Raw genomic sequence first — 20,268 nt, 5'->3', positions numbered from 1 at the left:
TATACAGACGGCGCAAAATGGGTTAGGGATTATCTGTAGTAGTAACTATTAGAATAATGTAATGATTTATAATGTTTCAATAAATGCAAATGTTTTAGTTTTTCTGATCAGAATGGACAAGGAGTAGGCAGCTTCCCTCAGACTGCCTGCACATATTTCTTACAAAACAGGTTACACAATGTGCAGATTACAAGTCCTCTCCTTCCGTTCCTTAGCACCAGAGCCCTGACTGCTAAACAAATACAATAATCCTAGCTAGGTTTTCTCTGTGTGGTCATCTTATGTCTTTCTAATAGCCTTTGTGCAGCAGATGGTGAATATAAAATGTTCCCTTATGATATATGCCCTTTGGACTTTTTCTCGTTTGGTTGGACTTCAATGTAATTTATTATTTTTATATGTGGTAGAACAATAAAAAGCAACTCTTAATTATTAAGTCAAATGGTTAAATTTTTTAAAGTATTGCATACATTCATGTTTACAGTACTGAGTCAATACTTACAGAGAGCTACAGTCTACCAGCATTTCTCACTTTCCTTGGGTGTTTAGGTTTTGATTATTCTCTTATTTTTTATATTCAATTGGTCTTGCCATATTCAGTTAATTTCTCAGTGTTCATTATTGTTAGTAAGATGTTGGCATATGAATGAATTTGTTGGTTTGTAATTACTTTTCAGTCTTAGGTCAGCTCCTTCTTTCAATTTCCCTGTTTTTTTTTTAATTATTTTCCACCATTCTTCATGCTGGATTTTTCAAGTTGCTATGGTGCATGACTCTCTGCATTTTCCCCTGTAATTTTTCTTTATTTTATTAAAGCACCTGTGTTTCAACCGCAATGTTTTTTACTCTGAATTTGTTTGTTCTTTTTTACAACCTAAATTGTTTCATCATTGACGATCCGGAAACTGAAAATTGCTCTACTCTTGCAGTAAATATCTAACATCGCTGGCTAGCTTTCCTGTCCCTGCTGAATTATAGCGCTCCCACAGCATGATGACAGATTTAGAGTGATATCCAGTGTTATTTTTCAGCAACACAAAACATTCTTACTCTGATTACTCTATGCACAGTGAGTAACTTTTATGAATGAAGAAGAAACTTGCTTTAAATAAAAATGCACCAAACACACACATACACAGTTTGGTAAAGTAAGACTTCTGGTTTGTACACAGGACTTTGTTCTAATATTCTAATTTTCTATCTGTGCCATTTGAGATCAATTGAATATTCAGCAAATTACCCTTTTCTAATAATATGCACAACATACTTTGAGTTTGGGTTTCTTTTTTCAGTTTTGTGTCCAGTTGTGGAAACATGTCCTTCTGGACATCTTTTAAATGTCCATTAATGCCTCTTTTTTGGTCTCTTTGCTGTCCTTGTATGTGCTTATCATCTCTTTCTCCTGTAAGTTCCTGTTAATTTTGTCTCCTAGGTGTCATTCAGCATTTGCTTCATGTTTAAAAGTGTTTAATTTTATTTGACACATTCTCGCTGCAGTTCTAAAAGCGGATCATGTGAAATAATTACTTTATCTGTTAACTTAAGCACTGCAGATAGAGCTGTAATTACAGTGTGGAAGTGTGTCCATCATTTTCCACTTTATTTTTTATCTGGTAAAACTTAATTAAATGTCTTAGTAATTAAAATCTGATCGGATCTGCCAGAATTCAATACAAAGTTTCAGTTAATCACTGTTTTACTTCTACAATCAAAACTTTAACTTGATCCTTGCACCAACTGGTCTCTCTCTGTTTGTTAGTTTGCTGCATAAAGACCAGTCTGTCACTTTATAACCTATTAATATATTTATGAATGCTAAGCTTAGCTGTTATAAAAATGAGGATAGAAACCTAATTCTGTCATTTTGAATATAGTTAGTGTAACCCTTACTCGTGTTTGAATTTGGTTAACTTATTATCTAGCTAATGATGTTTGCTATTTAAGAACAAGGACAGTTATTTTTTTCTTTTCAACTCACAACACAGTGCATCTGGAAAGTATTCACAGCTCTTCACTTTTTCTACATTTTGACCAAACTCTATCAGGTTGGATGGGAGATGCCTGTGCAGCCATTTTCAAATCTCTAGAGATTCACAGAGTGGTTCAGAAGCCACTCCTTTGAGATTTTGCATGCTTTGGTTTGTTGTCCTGCCGAAAAATGAACCTTCGCTCTAGTCGGAGATCAGGAGCGCATTTGACTTTCAAATATCGTTGGAACATTTGCTTGGCTAGCTGTGTATTTCTATTAATGATGATGATTTCTCTCCTGCTGGCTAATAAAAACATGCATTTAAGATTTGCATATTACATCAAATCAATAAAAAAAACATGTCGTATTGCAAAATTGTGAGTCTAATGAAAAATATGCTTAAATCCTTATTGTATCATGCAAAATATATATTAGTGGGGAAAAATACACATTTTCTGCACATTAACACTCAGTGGAGAGTCAGTGCTGCAAGGAAACGTGATCTGCTAATAAAGAAATGGTAACTGGAGACGATGCATTCATCGGGAGGTCTAGTCAGCGACAGCATGACCCAGATTCCCACAGTGAACAATCAGCTATTTATGTCTAATTCATGTGGCTGAAGAGATGCAAAAAAAAAGCATATATGTGGTACCATGGGTAATGATTTTATTGTTGAGGGATTGGTTCATCCTCTCTTCCAAACTATATTGGAAAAAGTGAGGTTTGCCTTCACTTTAAAAGAGACATATCGTCACAAGAGAATATTTCAGTAAATAATGTGTTTTCAAACACCAGGAGCCCCAAATTAATTTGGTGTTTATTTACAGACATTTCACCATAATAGTTACATAAATGGTGATACTTTCCATATCATATAGTACTAAATGTACTAAACTTAAATGTTTCTGGTCAACAAAATATAAATAAGTAACTTCATCATCTGGGACAAGGTTACTAAGAGGCTACTTAGTAACCTCCTCTCAAAGAATGAGGTTAGCAAGTAACCAGGAACTTGTCTTCTAGGTTGAGAATAAGGTCCTGCCTCAATTGGAGGAGATTAAGAATCTCAAGGTCTTTTTCACAAATGAGGGAAAAAAATGTAGCAGGCGATCAATAGACAGATTGGTGTGGCATTTGCAGTGATGCCAGCGCTGTACCGTTCTGCTGTGGTGAAGAGAGCTGAGCCAGTAAGGCGAATCTGCCAGTTAACAGATCAATCTACGTTTCTACCTTCGTCAATGGACACATCTTTTCTCTGCAGGGCGCCTGGGCTCTCCCTTAGAGACTGGTTGAGAATCAAACATGCTAATGTTTGTCTGATGGCCTGGGAATGCTTTCTTGCTTCCGAACTTGGATAATTTGCCATGACTGATGGCACATGAATCCAGAAATAAAAATGTCCATCCATCTGTTTAAACCTTAATGCTTAAATGTTCTTGAGTCATGCAGTAGGAATGATCTGAAATGCCCTACCAAGTGCACAAAGAAATTGAAGGTTTTGAAGTGACAAAGTCAAAGTTAAGAGTGATTACGACGGTGTGGAATAATCAATAACAATACATTCATGCTTTAATGTGGCTGAATTAAAACTGTGCTGCATCAAAGAGAGAAATTCCTCCAGTCCCGTAAGAGACTTCTAACCAGTTTTTGCAAACACTGGGTAGCACAACCAGCTACTAGATGAAGGGGGATATAACTTTTTCACATAGGGCCACCTTGTACTGGATGACGTTTTAAAATTAATAAATGAAAACCTACTTGAAAAACTGCATTTTGTTGTCTCAAGTTAATTTTGTCAGTCCGAACTGCAAAACGGAGACGTTCCTAAACCTGCTTTGTGATGCAGATGTCGGTGTCCCTTCATAATGTTTAATCTCTTCAAATCATGTTGTCTATGAGTAGGGGATAGACAAGAAAAAATTAGAAAAAAACATATAAGCTTCACATTACACGTTTTTCAAATAAGGACATGATCCTTCAAGCTCTAAAATGTGCTCATTTCCTCAACTATACATTATTTTTTTATAAAACACCGAAACAAATCACAGGTTTTTGTACTTAGAAGTTTCACCCTTACCTCTTGTGATTCCTCTCCTTACTGTTTTCTTGATGGAAATACATTTTTCAGATGAACAAATCCTTGTCAAATGTTATTTTTCCACTATGTCATTCATTTTGTTTTGTCTTGAGGGAACCTCCCCAAAATGTCCTTCCTTATGCATTTGTGCTAAACTTGTCATTTTTGTAGGCATGACCATTAATTGAAACTTGCAACAACTTAAAATATGCTTTGTTTAAAGCATGGACTATCTCTCTGCAGGGTTTCATTGAACTCGATTTTGTGTTTTATGACAAAAATATTTGACACATAGGAAAACAGGAAATACAAAATGTTTTATTTGTACTTCTTAAATATTTTGCAACATCTATGGGTGCATAAATCCTTTCACTCTTGTTTCACTTAATAACTTTCGTCATAATTGCTAAAATTCCTTCTATACGTTCCTACACACAACACATCTGTCAATAAGTCTACAATGCCAAGTTAATTACAAAACATAACAAAAATTTGATCATTACTCTTTAAAGAATATTTCTTATGTTTGCCTCTCCAGCAATAACACTAAATGTTGTAGACAACAACTTGTTTATTGTGCAACAAAGAACAAAATTGTTTAAAAGGTTGCAGGTCTACAACTGAAGAAAGCAAAATGAAGGTTATGAGATTTGATAATATTTAACCTTTGCATGACAGAATGATTACAATAAGAGGACAACCATTCTATCAGTAATGTTACTTACTATTATTATTATTATTATTATTATTATTGCTACTGGAAAAAAGTCATCATATTAACTGTCTTATTTCAGACAGTTAATTTCCAGTCACATTCAGTCAGTGTGACTGGAAATGTTTACCAAAGAAACATTAAGTTAATTATCTTATTTAAATTAAGATAAATTAATTAAAAATACTTAAATTATCTTCAATTTTAAAGATAATTTCAGATGATCCTATAAGCTTTACATTTAAAATCCTATAAGCTATAAATAGTTTTTCAGTCCATTAACTGCACCATCTTCAAAAATGGTTAAATTAGTTGCACTTTCAGGTATTTTTTTATTCTCAACACACAACATGTTGTTGATGCAAAAGAAGATCACTTGATTTATAAGCAGCTCTTCATTTATGAAGATAGGCATCAAGCCAGAGATCACCTGAAGTTTTCAGTGAACTGAAAAAAAGCAAGAAGGGGAAGAAAAAGGGAAAACATCAGTTTGCAACCAGGCTGGTGAGCAGGCAAGCAGTGCGTTGTTGTGAACTGGAAGAAGACAGATTACCTCTGGTGTCATCGCTCTGCTCATGCATTTTAAATCAGCTGAAGGATTATTTTCAATTTAGTTTAAATAAGTGTCATTTCTGCCTATCCTGTTTGAGTTATTACCTGACGACATCAGTCATGCCTTGCCATAACGTCTTCATCTGGTAAGAGATCCCATGTTTGTCACACAGCGCACGGACCCTCGGAGCAACCAGGTGGTAGTTGTGCCTCGGCATTCTCGGAAACAGACTTAAAAAATTTGATTCAAATTATTAGAAGAATCAAAGTCAAACCAACTAACGTGATTAATAGTAGAGCTTTAAATCTCTAATAGTTTAAGACCAAATTTCATACCCCACCCACTGAAGAATGGCGTTATTAAATCAGAAGCAATAGAGAACTCAAAGTGTTAACATCGCTAAAGTCACGCAAAACATTTCAAATGGCAACTAAAATATCTGACAGTGTCTTTGTGGCAACAAAGACACTGTCAGAATTAGGAAAAAGGTCACCTAATTAGTATCCATATTTGTCTTGCAAACGAGAGGCCAGCATTTTCATAAACCGTTGTCGACTTACTGGTGTTCGATTTGAAAGTTGAGGTGTCCGCTGAACCAGTCGTTGAAAAAGGACTTCTCTATATTACATGTGGCTTGTAACTGAAACAGAAAATGATACAGAAGCATTAGTCTGTTAACAATGCTCCTCACTTAGAGGTACAAAATAGCAAGAAACGCATTTCTGATGAGACGAATGAGGCGATTCAAATCAACAAATATACCCTCGTTGATTTTTAACACACAGCAAACTCCTTTACATGTGTCAAGACATTTCTTTGAACCACAGTGGAACATTTCCACAACTAACAGAGCAAAAAATGTTGCTGTGAAATTTGTGAGAACATAATATCCTGAATAATTAATATTTTTAGTTGATTTTTTCAGCTAAAATAAGTCAAGAATTTTTGAGTAGCTGCAGTGGGAATATAAGTTAGTGCAAAGTTTGTTTCTTAATAACTGAATCCCAATTAGCATGATGAACAGAAGCCTCTGAAATGAGCTTATAGATGTTAAATGCCAGTTTGGATGGTAAATGACACACTATGCTCAGTTTACCAAAATTTAATCTTTAGTGTTTTACAATATTGGTTAACAGGCATTAAATTTCTAAGTAAAAATTATATATTATGGACGTATAAATATATTTAATAAATATAAATTTGATTTTTAAAAAAGAACGTACCTGCATAGTGATCCAGTCTCTGTTCTTATCATGATCTATATTCATTGGAAGATGGTTCATCTGAGTCACCCAGACAAACCAGTGACTCTCCAAAAACCTGCAAAATAAACAATTTTAAAAATGTCATCTAAAGATTGTGCATTTCATACATTTGCAGTTTTTGACATTTTTTATTAAGACACGTCCTTTAATAATAACGTACATATTCTGGTAGCAGATAACCTAATGTAATGGCCTAATATACACTCATAAAGGTTATGTGAATTTAACAAACATCAACAAGATGTGACTCAAAGGTCAGAATCTTTTGTTCTGTCAAAACTGCCTGATCCATCTGGGGTCAGAGCCACAATTTAGGAAAATTGTGTGTAAAATAAAAACAATATTTAATGTCTACATAAATTGTTAACTAAATATTAGCATTATCATTATTATTTTCTTAATTATTAAAAAAAGAATGTCACTGCTAAGAAAAATAAGCTACACTGCGGTTCAGTTAATGATTAGGAAATGGTCTGCTTTGGTGAAAGTCTAAATTACTCTGAGCTCAGAAAAAAAAGACTTAACAACAATATGAAACACTTAATAACAAGTACTATTTAATGACAGTATGTAAATCATTTTCACTAACAAGTAAGCAACAGATGACTAAATAATTAACAATTCAAATTCTTACCTAACAAAGAGGTTGAGAGCCACAGAGCCGAAAAAGCCATATAGGGGCACGTAACAGGAGAAATATCGAATATAAAAGGACAAATACCAAGCCAGATCCTTTAAATGACAAAAAAGAGGAAAAATCACAATGTCATTGTTTAAAAAAAATGTTTCTCATGTTTTTATGTTTGCAAATCCTGATAAAAAGACAAAAATACTCTTGAACATGTTTTACATTATTTAATAGTTTTCAAAAATATTGGACGTTTTGTCTCATTTATTGAATTTTTACATGTGAATCTGTTTCTGAATTTCAGACCTGCTACAAACTCTTCCAATAAAAGCTTGTTAGTTGTCTTTAAATGACTTCAAGGTTTCAGATCAAAACTAGATATTACATATAATAGAATATTGAATAGCAGCTTTAAACTTTTCCGATTTTTTATTAGCAACTGTTTGGACTTATGCAACTTTTAACAACAGAATGAAGTAATTTATTGCTTCTAAGAAACATTCAAGCAAATGTTGGCATGTACCAATACAATACATTAAAGTGATATGTTTACATAAACCTTTATCATTTGTGCCTTTTTTAGAAATGTAAATAATTACATGCACTGCAAAGCATACGGTCCAAAATCTTACCACCCAGCTTCGGCGAGAAATCATGACGTTTAGATTTTGCAGGTTGAAGACGACTGGGACGAGAAGAGGCGGCCCCACTGAAACAGAGGTAAATTATTATGATTAATTTTTTTTTTTTTGTCATGAAAAATTGTTCACCTCATTTCTCATATTCCATGACTTCTGACAAACATACATAAAAAGAAGTACTGGTGCTGGTAATTGTAGGGCATGTGTTTGATCTTCTTTATGCCATACTGTGAGAGAAAAAATAAGGAGAAAACAGTTTGTGAGCTGCTACGAATTTCTTAAAATACTTAAAACAAATCTTCTTCCAGCTGCTTGCCTCTACAGGTTGAACAGATCCAAGAACAAAGACGCCCGACATGTTGACATCAGGATCTTTGCTCAGGACATTTGGTTTGGCATGATGATTGTAATGCAGGTGATTCCACCAGCTGGCTGCAGCTCCCTGTAAAACATAGGACTCTTAAGAACAGGAAAAAATTACCAAAAAACTTAAAACATCAAAACTACAAAGGTTACCTTTAAATGTCCAATAACAAACTTGTGGACCAGGTGATTCCACTTGGACTTCTTGAAGACAGAGAGGTGACCGAAGTCATGCTGCAGCCATCCAGCCTGCGCCTAGCAAAAAAAAGTGATCTTTTCTATTATCTAAGGTGATTTAATCTTCATGAGACATGCAACTTTGTTGAACTTACTTGAGATGTTGCCAACATGACAGCGCACAGTAAGGTCAGAGTCCAGCTCGTCCCCCAGTACCATACCATCATCCAGGCGAGAGCCTCCAGTAGCAGGATGTGACTCAGATGGAGGCAGAAGAATAAAGGTTTGGCTTTAAAAAGTCCTTCCTTCTCCACCTGGGTGCGTAAAGTTTCAAAATCCTGTATGATGGCTGCCTGTGGCAGAGAAAAGGGAAGCTGTAACGATGTTTTGTTAATGCCTTTTCTGAAAAGAAATAGTAATAATAATAATTTGTGAACGAGTAAATATTGTGTTAGTTATCTGAGATCCGTGTGAGACTTGAATTATTTGTACATTTTTGTTTCCCTCCTGACTTGGCTCTGTCGCCGCCAGCTCTCCAATCAGTAGAGGCTTTAGAAACTTCTGCACAAACTTTTGATCAGGATGGAAAGCTGTGAAAGCCTCCTGAAAAATATAAAAGAATAATCATATTATTAGTACAGCTTGGAGTAGAAGAAAATGCCCCGTAACACAGAAAATATTTTCCTCAAATTTATGTTATTTCATACACCACCACATTCTGATTTTCACTTCTGCTTAGATAATTAAAATATGATCTTCAGAACCAGGTTCATTCCATCTCATTTGCACCTTCAGCTTTTATGATATATTTATAAAAACAAATGAATGACACAACCTGATAAACAAAGATCATTGTGCTAAAATCTTTACCTTTAATGCTTTGTAATGGCAAACTGTGACAAGAAAATTATATTGGGCTTTTATATAATTGTCAGATTTATGTCATAAGAAAAATGTTATATGACCACTAATTGAAGAATTCAACAACATGACAGCGCATGTTGTTGAATACTGACTCTGACAGTATTCAGAGTCCAGCTCTGACCCTACTGTGGGTCAAAGCCCACAGTAGGGTCACTTACAATAGTCCTCCCTTGGGAACCTACTGTAAGTGAAGGATGTCCCTGGCTGATTTGTATTTCCTTCCTTTATAAAGGCCAGAAGCTAAAACCTTTAAGCCTCATAAAGTTGTTCCACCCGCCACAAGTCTAGCTGGAGTTTCAACCTTGTCACAATCTATGCAAATTGGGCCATTTTTAGCTACAGTTCAAGGCTCTGTGCATAAATAAATGTCCGCAAAAAAATCTGAAGACTTGTCTTCACCGCAGTCTGTAATTTTGAAACCCAGGGGGTCACTGTGTCTCCTCACTAATTCAACATCTGCCACTAATCAGTTCTTTGCCCTTTGTTGGTCCTTTATTATGATGCCTTCAGTGGTCATCACTGGCACAGTTTTCTCTTTGGTGTTCTTTCTGGTAAAGTCTGATGATAAAAACGTTTCTCCATGAGGTATAATTGTGAAAAAGTGTTAAAAAGTGTTACTGTTGTTTTTGTTTTTACTTTTCATTTATACTAAAATGCAGGGCTAAATAAAAAATTAAGCAAAGAAAATCGTCCTCAATCATGTAAATAACCCAATGACACTTTAACAGCACGTTAGCTTGTTAGAAATGCTAATATTTTATGGTTTTATGTTAACTGTTAGTTCATGAATGCATCCTGTTTTTATTCTGATTAAAGAGGCGGCATGTTTACTGTAGCATCCTCTCCGGCATAGTGGCCGATGACATGAGATCCTCCTGGGTGCCTTTTGGCCCACTGAGTGATGTTGTAAACCTTTCGACTGATGACCAACCACCGATCATTTCTGCTGCAGTGCTTCTGGACCTCCTCCCAGGAGAAAACACCTGCAGCCTCAGTCTGCTGGCCTCCAACTCCCATACTCCTCTCTGCTTCTGCTTCTGCTTCTGCTGCTGTCTCTGGATCCGGGAACCTGCAGGCAGCTGTGCGCTAAACAACCAGTCATTCACACATGAAGTTAGACAAAAAAGGCGCGACATAATTAATAATTACCAGAGTTTGTAAAAGACAGTCATGCATGCATCTAGAAATCTGTGTAAAATCATACACGCAGGAGAGGAAAATGTATCGCTTTGGGTGCTTTTTAAACATGCATAATACATTATAAATATTTGGTTTATGGGTATGCTATAAAACTTTTTTTTACATAGTCTGACTTTTTAAGCGATATTAGAGAAAAAATGTAAACTTACACAATCCGGATTCCTGTTGCTTTTCTCCGGACTTCAGCCACGTCCACAGACCTGTTCACGTTATTTTCTCCGCTCGCAAAGACCAACTTTTAATAAGAAAGACCATAAAAGCCATCAGTTCATTCCCTCTGTTTAGTCACCCTCCTTCCCCAGCACGAACTTCGAGCGTATCATTCGAGTTTTTCTGACCAATCAGCGCGCACCTTTCATACATTTCGGATGGCTTGGTCGGGGCATCAGCGGCGCAATAAACATACAGGGTCGTCTGAGAGCGCAAAGAGAAAATAAAATCAGCGGCGGAGGTGTGTTTCATGTAACTTTGGAGATGCTGGACATTTCCCAGAAAAAAGATAAACTAATGAAGTGAAGCAACTGCTGGGTGTAACTCACTGAAATAAACAGACACGCAGCATTTCAACCTCTTGTTTTGTTGGACTCCTTATTATTAATTTAACACGTGGAATCAAAGATCATGTGGCTGATAGAAAAATGTCTAAAACTTGCTTAAAACATTTTAGTGATAATAAGAATGTGAGTCAAAACAAAGGGCTGTTGAGTCTTAGCAAAGAACTGCGAAGCTAGAAACTTGTAGATAATTGTAGGGGAACATAATGACCTGCATGAAAAGTTACTCTGCAGAAGTAAATATTAAATAATTAAACTGTAAGGTAATAAAAAAAAGTAATATAATTTTTATTTCGGTTGGTTCATGCTTCTTTTACATAGCATGAAATAATAGAATGATGCTGTAGTGATAGAAAAAATATTTTCTTTAGGCTTTTTGTTATGTCATTAAGTTCTAAAGTTGTTATTTCTTCACTTTCCATAAATATGGAACTTTCCATTTAAATAAAATTGCCCTTTGTCTTCTTGTAAAAGTAGGACATTTTTATTTGCTCCAAATCTGTTAAATAGACATTATTTATTATTAAATTCAACAATCACAAGGACTTTATATGTTAGGTTCTCTTGAAAACTGGATCATGTTCTTAGTACAATTTTATTCATTAAGATAAAGAGCAAAAATGCCTCTTTGGATTGTAAAAATTCTATTTGGAGTCTGTCACAAGATTTGGAAATTGACATTCACCGATGGTTTGAATACAGTCGGTTTTTACTTGAGCAACTTTACAACAGAAATGGGTTTAAAAAGGGAAACTCAATAGAGAATAGAAATAGATTTCTAAAAATCTGTTTGTGGTAGACTTAAGAAACACCCTGGAAATGATTCTAACATTTCAGGAAAAGTTGGTTCTGCAAAGTATTGACTCGGGATAGATGGTGATAAAAACATATCATATATTATCTTCAGTCCACTTTATTCTATGTGCTACTTTGTGATGGCTGGAAATGTGAATTTATGTTCATCAAACAGTTGTATCAGTTATGCTTTGAAGATGTTTTGCACCGTCGAGTTGGCAAGGTTCACAAAGTCCAAAACAAATTTAATGAGGAGCAATATTACCTCACCCTGCCATGTCATACTCGACCTTAAGAAAGTTCTTTAATTGGTCACAAGTTTATCATGCAGCAAGATCATGTACTGTACTCATGTACACCTTTATCCTTTGCAAAACTTTCCTGAAGAAATAAAGATAAGGCTGGTGCACAATCAGTCATGCCAATGTCACCGTGGTCTCCTGATATAGAACACAAGACTTCCGCAACTAGTCCACATATTTCAAATACATTCGGTAATGTTACTTTTATTGATGTTGTCTAAACATGTTAGCTTTATAAAATGTGCAAGGTTTTATGTTTTGAGTGCAAGCAGTGTGGTCAGTGTTGTTTTTGTGTGTGTTTTTAAATAATTCTCCCACCATTTACTTTTCTGAAACTTTACCAAGCAGTAAAATACACTTTATTACCAATTACTGCGCAATTGTGTTATTTCTTCAATAAAATTTGGTTTTATATTCAAATGTAAAAAAATTCTTTAAAGAGGACTTATTTACAGATGTAATTTGTCGTAACTTCTGCAATAACTTCTGTTGTAACAGAAGTAAATTCAGACTGACTGCAGTTTTTTTGTTTCTTATTGAAATGGTAAAAGCAAACCGCTTCTAACTGTAATTCAACCTCTTAACGTTCTGATGCAGATGCAGTTTTGCACATGTGAAACTATTTTAATGCAGCTCAAAGATGATTTGATGCTTTTCTGTAAAAGTAGCCATTACAAGTGCAACAAAGCAGATTTCTAGCACACCTGTCAACTAAACTATCCTTAAGAAAAAGGATGAATGGTTTAGTAGAACAGCTAAAATAAAAAAGAAGGTACATGAACGGGTCAGCATTTTATTGTTTATTCAAAGATCACATACAGTTACAGCTGAAGGACTGACAGAAGAAACTTTATATTGTATGTTTTTGATTAAAAAAATCTTTTATATTTGTCTGTATTAAAAATTATTTCTTTTTCTTAGATTTTTTTAAACAAGAAAATAAATTAATTTACTGTATTGTCCAGTTCACATTCCACTACGGTTAATCAAAAAAATATATATAATAAATGCTTTATGTAAGCACAGCAACTCTGTTAAAAAAGGCCCCAAAAAAACCCCCTCTAAAGTTCTAATTTTAACACCAACAAAGTCAGAGGTATAACTTGATTTTCAGCCACGTAAATCGGACAGAGAAAAATCTCAGTCCATTTAGAAACATTTCATTACTTATGAAGATACGCATCGAGCCAGAGTTCCCCCGAAGTTTTCAATGAGCTAAGAATAAAGAGAAAAAAACGAGACAAAACAAAATTTTGGTAAATTGCAAAACATTTTGGATCTGACAAGCAGCTGTTTTCTATCATGAGAGGTAATAAAAAGAAGGCATTTATTCTCATGATATTTCTATTTATTAAGGACATTTTTATTTTTACACATTTTGCTGATTCACGCAGTGAATTATTACCTGACTACATCAGCCATTCCTCGCCACAAAGACTTAATTTCATAAGGGACCCCGTGCTTCTCACACATTGCACGGACCCGACGGGCCACCAGGTGGTAGTTGTGGCGCGGCATCATGGGAAACAAACTGAAAAAAAGACAATAAATAACAGATGAGTCCTCATTTGTGATGTCTCAGCATTTTTCTGCGTGACTTTGAAAAATCTTACAATCATTTCACGCACAAAACCGTTTGACTTACTGGTGTTCGATTTGGAAGTTGAGGTGTCCACTAAACCAGTCGTTGAACAGGGACTGCTCAATATTGCATGTGGCTTGTAACTGAAAAAGATCATATGAGAAAAGACTCTAGATATGTTGATACATCATTTGATTTAGTGTATCTGCTGGGTAGCTGTAGTTTATAGGTGAAATTAATTAGTGTATTAAAGCTAACAATAAAACAAAGCACTGTAAAACGCATCAACCTGAACTAAGTCGATATTTAGGGTGTACAGTCTTTGTAAACAGATTACATCTCAATGATCATGTATTGATGGGTGTCTTCAGCTTACATGGTGCAATAGACAGGACTAATGAGCAGAGAACAAGAAACCTTTTGGTCAGGCTCGTGGCACATTTATTAACCCACAATATCTACACTTTATCAATAGTTTCCTATCTTAATCTGGTGAGATTAGGTTTACCACCTGCTGCCAAGATTGCATTAAAAACAGACATACGCTTCAGAAGAACTGCAGAAAAAACTGCAGAGTTCCATCCAAGACAATTTACGACATACGCCATATTACCGAAAGTTCTAGTAAAACATCAAAACTATTCTAATTGCTTGTAAATAAAAAATAAATACAACTTTTTTTTTCAGTAAATTAGCATTACAAAGCCACATCATTTGTATGATTGAAATTATTATCTAGCCTGTGTTCGAAGCAGCTCAGCAGATTATAGGCGCCAAATTGTTTGGGAAGGTTGAGTTCTGCAGACAAGCTACATCAGCAGAATACAAATCTTTATTATGACAGTTATATGGTTTTCTTTTAATAAAGCAGGCACCTGCATGGTCAGCCAGTCCTGGTTCTCCTCATACTCAATCTCCATTGGTATGTGATTCATCTGAGTTACCCACACAAACCAGTGACTCTCTAAAAATCTGCAAAACAAGCAAACATGGTGTTCATGTGGGTTAAAAGCCCAAAATGGAAAATTATTTTACAATAGCAAATTAGTATAGAATGATGCGTTTGAGAATGAAATAACATCACTTGTGGAACTAACATAAATATAACAAACAAAATTAAAATCAGAGGTTGTCTCATTTACAATGAACTGAAAACAAACATAAAAACAGACCTCACCCACCAAATGTTTTCAGTTTTTTACAGAATACATACCTGACAAACATCATGAGTGCAAATGAGCCAAGAAAGCCGTACAGAGGAGAATAACAGTAGAAATAGCGAAAGTAGTACGACAAGGACCAAGCCAAGTCCTGTAAAACAAAAGATTCAGATCATCTAAAAAATGTTTTATTGTGAAGAATAATTTGTCAATCATCTTGTGTGGTGGCTAAATATGTGTTTTATATAGGCTTAAATTGAAATCCCATTCCAACTTATGTAATGATTCTGCACCGCACGGTGTTTGGCATCTTACCACCCAGTCACGACGAGTAATCATGGTGTTCATTATCTGCATGTGAAAATAAATCGGTATGAGCAGCGGAGGTCCCACTGCAAAAGAAATATTCATTATTCCTGGAAAGCTATTATAATTTTCTAATTAGCTTTTAATGACTCCCAACAAGCATACCAAGAAAGAAGTATTTGTGCTGGTGATTGTAGGGCATGTGTTTGATCTTTTTAATGCCATACTGTGACAGAGAGAAGGACAGAGATGGGTGAGCAGGTATATGACAGTTTGCATCATGTGAAACATTTTTCCTTTCAGCTGCTTGCCTCCACTGGTTGAGTCTTTCCCAGTACAAAGAATGCCAACATGTTGACATCGGGATCTTTCTTGAGGAGGTTTGGTTTGGCGTGATGCTGGAAATGTCGGTGGTTCCACCAGTTGGCTGAAGCTCCCTATAAAATCCCTCTGTTAGCATCCATGCAGAAATTATTCAAAGGGCAGAAACCTACGCAGTCACCTTTAAGTGTCCAATGACAAACTTGTGAACCAAATGATTCCACTTTGACTTCTTGAAGACAGAAAGGTGACCAAAGTCATGCTGCAGCCATCCAGCCTGTGACTGCACAGAAGAAGGTAAATTAGCATGAGATTTAGTTTCTAAATAACAAAAAATGTAAATGATTTATGAGTTTAAATTACTTGAGATGTTGCTAGCATCAGTGCACACAATAGCGTCATCGTCCAGCTCGTCCCCCAGTACGTGACCATCAGCCAGGCCAGGGCCTCCAGCAACAGGATGTGACCCAGATGGAGGCAGAAGAATAAAGGTTTGGCTTTAAAAAGTTCTTCCTTCTCCACCTGGGTGCGTAAAGACTCAAAATCCTTTATGATTGCTGCCTGGAAGCAGAGAATTAAATAGTTTTTATTACAGCTATACTAAGATGTGAAACTGTTGAAATAAAGCAAAAATTTCAGTTGCAATACGAATATTAAGAACATGTTATTCAGCTCAAAACAATGGGGTTTTGATGCTGCAAACTCAGATCAGATTTCAATGTAAAGACTCACGTTTTTTTTCCTGTCCTGACTGGGCTCTGTCACCGCCAGCTCTCCAACCAGTAGAGGCTTCAGAAACTTCTGCACAAACTTCAGATCTGGATGAAAGGCAGTAAAAGCCTCCTGTAGAGCAAGCAAATGCATATATTTTTTTACACAATTACCCCTCCAAAAGCGACCAAAATGAGCTGATATACCAAGGGACTGCACAAAACATAGAGCTATTTGTTTATATTTATGGTGTATGAAACATTTTTATATTTTTTGTAATGTTTTGCTATTTGTAGCCACAGCATTTGTTCATATTTGAGATAAAGAGTTTGCGGTTAATTAAATTGACTAAAAAAATGCATCTGAAATGAGTCATGAATAAAAAATTTGAACTGCAGGATTTCACAAACAGAGTTCTGGTTAGTGTGTATTTGCATCAATGGCATCACAAGAAACACGTGGTTATTAGAATGGTTATTAGTCAACTCTGTAGACACAATACATGTAAATACTGTATCTCTCAAATAGGAATTTAATTAATATTTAACTAAGGACATGAATAAAATGGAAAAATAAGAAAATTATAGACACATTCAAAAGAACGCAGATTGCTTATCTTATGTTTCTGTAACTTTGTCAGGAACAAGTGAGTGTGAAAACCTGTTTTTGGTAGAGTTGATTTTACTTTCTATAATTTAGAAATAACAAGAAAAATAAGGATATCTACTAACAATTATTGTTCCTTAGGTGACAATCCATATCTAAATAAGTTTTCCTTCTTGTTATCACTATCTTACTAGAATGGCAATAAAGAAGAGCATAAACACACTGCAGCTGGTCTGACTCATATTTAGAGATATTAGCTATGGGGTGATGAGTTTATTAAAGTTCACACTAATGTTCACGTGACATCACTGGACAAAGATCAAACTTGATTCATTAAGGAATACATCTTAAGAGTGAACTATAATAACCTATGAGAGAAGGTTATTATATTACTATTACTATTATTAATTATTTCCTTATATCAGTGTGGAGTGGCATGGATGTGATCACTGTGTGGAGCTACTGTGGCATTGAGAAAGCGCATGTCATGAAAGATGACCCTCAGCAAATCTGCATTGTTGGATCGTCATGGTCTTCCTCTTGATAAGATCCCTTAGATCCAGTATGGAGATCAGGTCAGGAGAGTTTGCTGGCCAATCAGGCATGTGATTCCATGGTCATTAAACCAGAAATGCTTGTCAGCACAACGAAGCACAAAGTGCTATAAAATTTTCTGGTGGACGACTGCTCTGACCTTGGACTTGATAAAAAAAAAAAACAGTAGCTGATGACATGGCACCTCAAATTTCAGCTGGCTTGAAAACTTCAAATTAGAAATCAAACAACTTGGATTCTGTGTTTCTCCACTCCTCCTACAGACTCTTTGACCTTGATTTCTAAGTGAAATAAAACATTTACTTTGATCTAAAAATAGTTCTGTGGATTGCTAAGGAATAGTCCAGTCTTTTTTCTCCTTAGCCCAATCATGTCTGGTTTAGAAGTGGCCTAATGCAAGAAATGCAACATTTGTAGCCAGTTTCTGAGATATGGTGGCTCCTGTAGCATTGAGAGCAGTTACAGTTCATGCCTTGTGAATCCACCCTATAATTCTGAATGAGCTTTGCTTCACAATCTTCTCTATGCTGCAGTATTGTTTGTGTACTTTTCTACTTCCTGTGAACGTTAGATCAATATGCTTTCGGGCTGTACTAAAACCCAACTTCTTTAGCAATGACCTTTTATGGGGAGAATAAGCCACATGACTGTCTGTTGGACAACTGTTACGTCAACAGTTCCCCGTACGATTGTGTATGCAAGATAAGACAATTTTGCAATAAAAATATTTGTATTGGTCTAATCTTTTGATAAACTGTTTTATTTCAGGGGGTTTTCATTAGTTGTAAGTCACATCATCTAAGTTTACAGATATTTGCATGCTTAAATACATATCATTGTGTGTAATAAATCTATAAAATATTAGCTTCACTTTTTAAACTGAGTGAATGATATAATTTAGCTTTTCAAGGATGATCTAATTTATTGAGATAGACCTGTATCTAAGATGTGCAGGGACTGGATGAAAACACCTCAATAGGCTGTTACATTCACTATTAACATTATAGTTGCATATATTAGAAAACATTATTATTTAATTTTAATGTTAGAAAGATTATTTTGTCGTTTTCACCATTTTTTATTAATTTCTATTATTGCATTGTGAAATTAGCTGATTTGCAAAGAAAAATTAAGCCAGACCAGGTTTTTGTATATAGACATACTAAAAAGTCTTAATGCGGTCAGCCAAACCTTAGATAAACAAGACATGACATATTACACCATCTCATTATTTATTTAACAGAAAACAAAGCCAAAGTGTGGAAGCCATGTGTGGGATAATAGAGACATGCCTGGTGCTTTCAAAGGAATGAGTCAATGTGCAGCAGCCAGCTGGGTCATTATCTTATCAGTGTCTCAGGGCAGGTATTAGCTCATACATGAAAGACATCTGGGGCTTCAGATGAGCATCTAGATGCTGTGTATGGAAATGCCTAGCATGGGTGGGAAATCATGAAAACTGTAGTATAGATTGTTTGGAAGTTTGATCAGAAAATCAAGTTTTCCAGAAAAAAAACCCCAAAACATTTTCTTCAGAGAAATATGGTCTAAACTGAGATTTTGAGGCATGATAAACAATACAGAATTAAGTGAAATAGTACAGCATGGTAGTGGAGGGGTGATGATGGGGGCTTGCTTTGCAGCCACAAGCCTTGGGAAAAACCTTGCAGGCGTTGATTTTACTCTAAACTCTTCAAAGCATGTAAAGATGCAAAGATGTAAAGATATTTGTTTGACAATTAAACTTGGCAGAGTTTGGATCGCGCTTTGTATCCAAAGCACAAAGCTGCGATGATTCAAAGTTCAGAGTGACACTGTAAAAAAAATGTACCAAAGCTTCTTCATAACAAAATGTCAGAGAGAGGATGACTACTTCTGTACATTTCTGTGTCTACAAAGGTGACACGAACATGAAGTTCACAAAGGTTCTTAAATTTAGCTTTTTATAATAAAATGAATAATGAACTTGTAATATGTCGTATATTATTCTTTAGCTGAGGCTGTTGACCGATTGATAAAAGTGAGTAAAGATCTGATTATATTCAAGATGAGTTGGAACTAAAAAAAAAAACTGCTTTATTTGCATGCAATAAGATTTTATTTGATTATTTTTTTAAGAGAGGCTAGAGATGTTACCGTGGCATCCTCTCCAGCATAGTGGCCGATGACCCGAGACCCTCCTGGATGCCGTTTGGCCCATTGGGTGATGTTGTAAACCTTTCGGTTGACCACCAGCCACTGGTCGTTTCTGCTGCAGTGTTTCTGCACCTCCTCCCAGGTGTAAACACCTGAAGCTTTCCCACTGCCTGGCTCTGCAGGCTCAGTCTGCTGTCCTCCGCCTCCCATCGTCTCTGCTGATGCTGCTTGGACTCACTCGAAGCTCAGGACCACTTTACCACAGATTGTCACACCTGGAGGGGAAAAAAACAACCTTAGAATATAGTCTGTTAAAAAAAAAATGCTGCAACACACTGAGACACAAGTTAATTAAAACAACAAAAAGGAATTGTCATGTTATGAATTTATGGCTGAGCCCTTAAACGAACTGTTAAAGCAACTCTTCAAGCTAGGCTTACATCAAATGCAGGAAAAAATATTCAAACAAATCAATTATGAATGTTTTTTCGACTTTTTTCAGCTACCGTGTAATAACATTAATAGGACAAATGTCTAAAACTTACTGTAGCTATTAACCAGATCTGGATGATTTAAGTCCCTCTGTGTTTTAGTCTCATCACCAGGCCAGTTTAAATAAGTTTGCTCCAGCTCAGCACGAATTCATTTTCTAACTGCGAGCATCATAAAATCCATCCTCCAGTTTCCTTCCCTCATAGGCTGCGCTCATCGTCTCATTCACCCCCACC

General features: G+C 35.6%; 2 protein-coding genes across 2 annotated transcripts; both read right to left on the bottom strand.

Annotated features, from left to right (window-relative positions):
• Positions 1-5,073: 5,073 nt before the first annotated feature.
• LOC116729101 (fatty acid desaturase 2-like) lies at positions 5,074-10,909 on the bottom strand. The gene is made up of 13 exons (XM_032577445.1): positions 10,662-10,909; positions 10,144-10,398; positions 8,881-8,991; positions 8,544-8,741; positions 8,365-8,466; positions 8,165-8,290; positions 8,015-8,075; positions 7,840-7,916; positions 7,214-7,311; positions 6,538-6,634; positions 5,875-5,954; positions 5,419-5,544; positions 5,074-5,208 (listed from the first exon to the last, which is right to left on the bottom strand). Exons 2-13 carry the CDS (start codon positions 10,327-10,329, stop codon positions 5,157-5,159), a joined length of 1,314 nt encoding a protein of 437 aa, XP_032433336.1. The 5' UTR covers positions 10,330-10,398; positions 10,662-10,909; the 3' UTR covers positions 5,074-5,156.
• Positions 10,910-12,948: 2,039 nt separating this feature from the next.
• fads2 (fatty acid desaturase 2) lies at positions 12,949-20,268 on the bottom strand. The gene is made up of 13 exons (XM_032578312.1): positions 20,086-20,268; positions 19,541-19,815; positions 16,265-16,375; positions 15,896-16,093; positions 15,714-15,815; positions 15,523-15,648; positions 15,377-15,437; positions 15,221-15,297; positions 14,959-15,056; positions 14,621-14,717; positions 13,809-13,888; positions 13,569-13,694; positions 12,949-13,378 (listed from the first exon to the last, which is right to left on the bottom strand). Exons 2-13 carry the CDS (start codon positions 19,748-19,750, stop codon positions 13,327-13,329), a joined length of 1,338 nt encoding a protein of 445 aa, XP_032434203.1. The 5' UTR covers positions 19,751-19,815; positions 20,086-20,268; the 3' UTR covers positions 12,949-13,326.

Source organism: Xiphophorus hellerii, chromosome 2, assembly GCF_003331165.1.
Source record: "Xiphophorus hellerii strain 12219 chromosome 2, Xiphophorus_hellerii-4.1, whole genome shotgun sequence".
In the NCBI taxonomy this organism is placed as follows: Eukaryota; Metazoa; Chordata; class Actinopteri; order Cyprinodontiformes; family Poeciliidae; genus Xiphophorus; species Xiphophorus hellerii.
The sequence above is the reverse complement of the archived record's forward strand: the minus strand, read 5'-3'. Positions and strand labels throughout refer to the sequence as shown.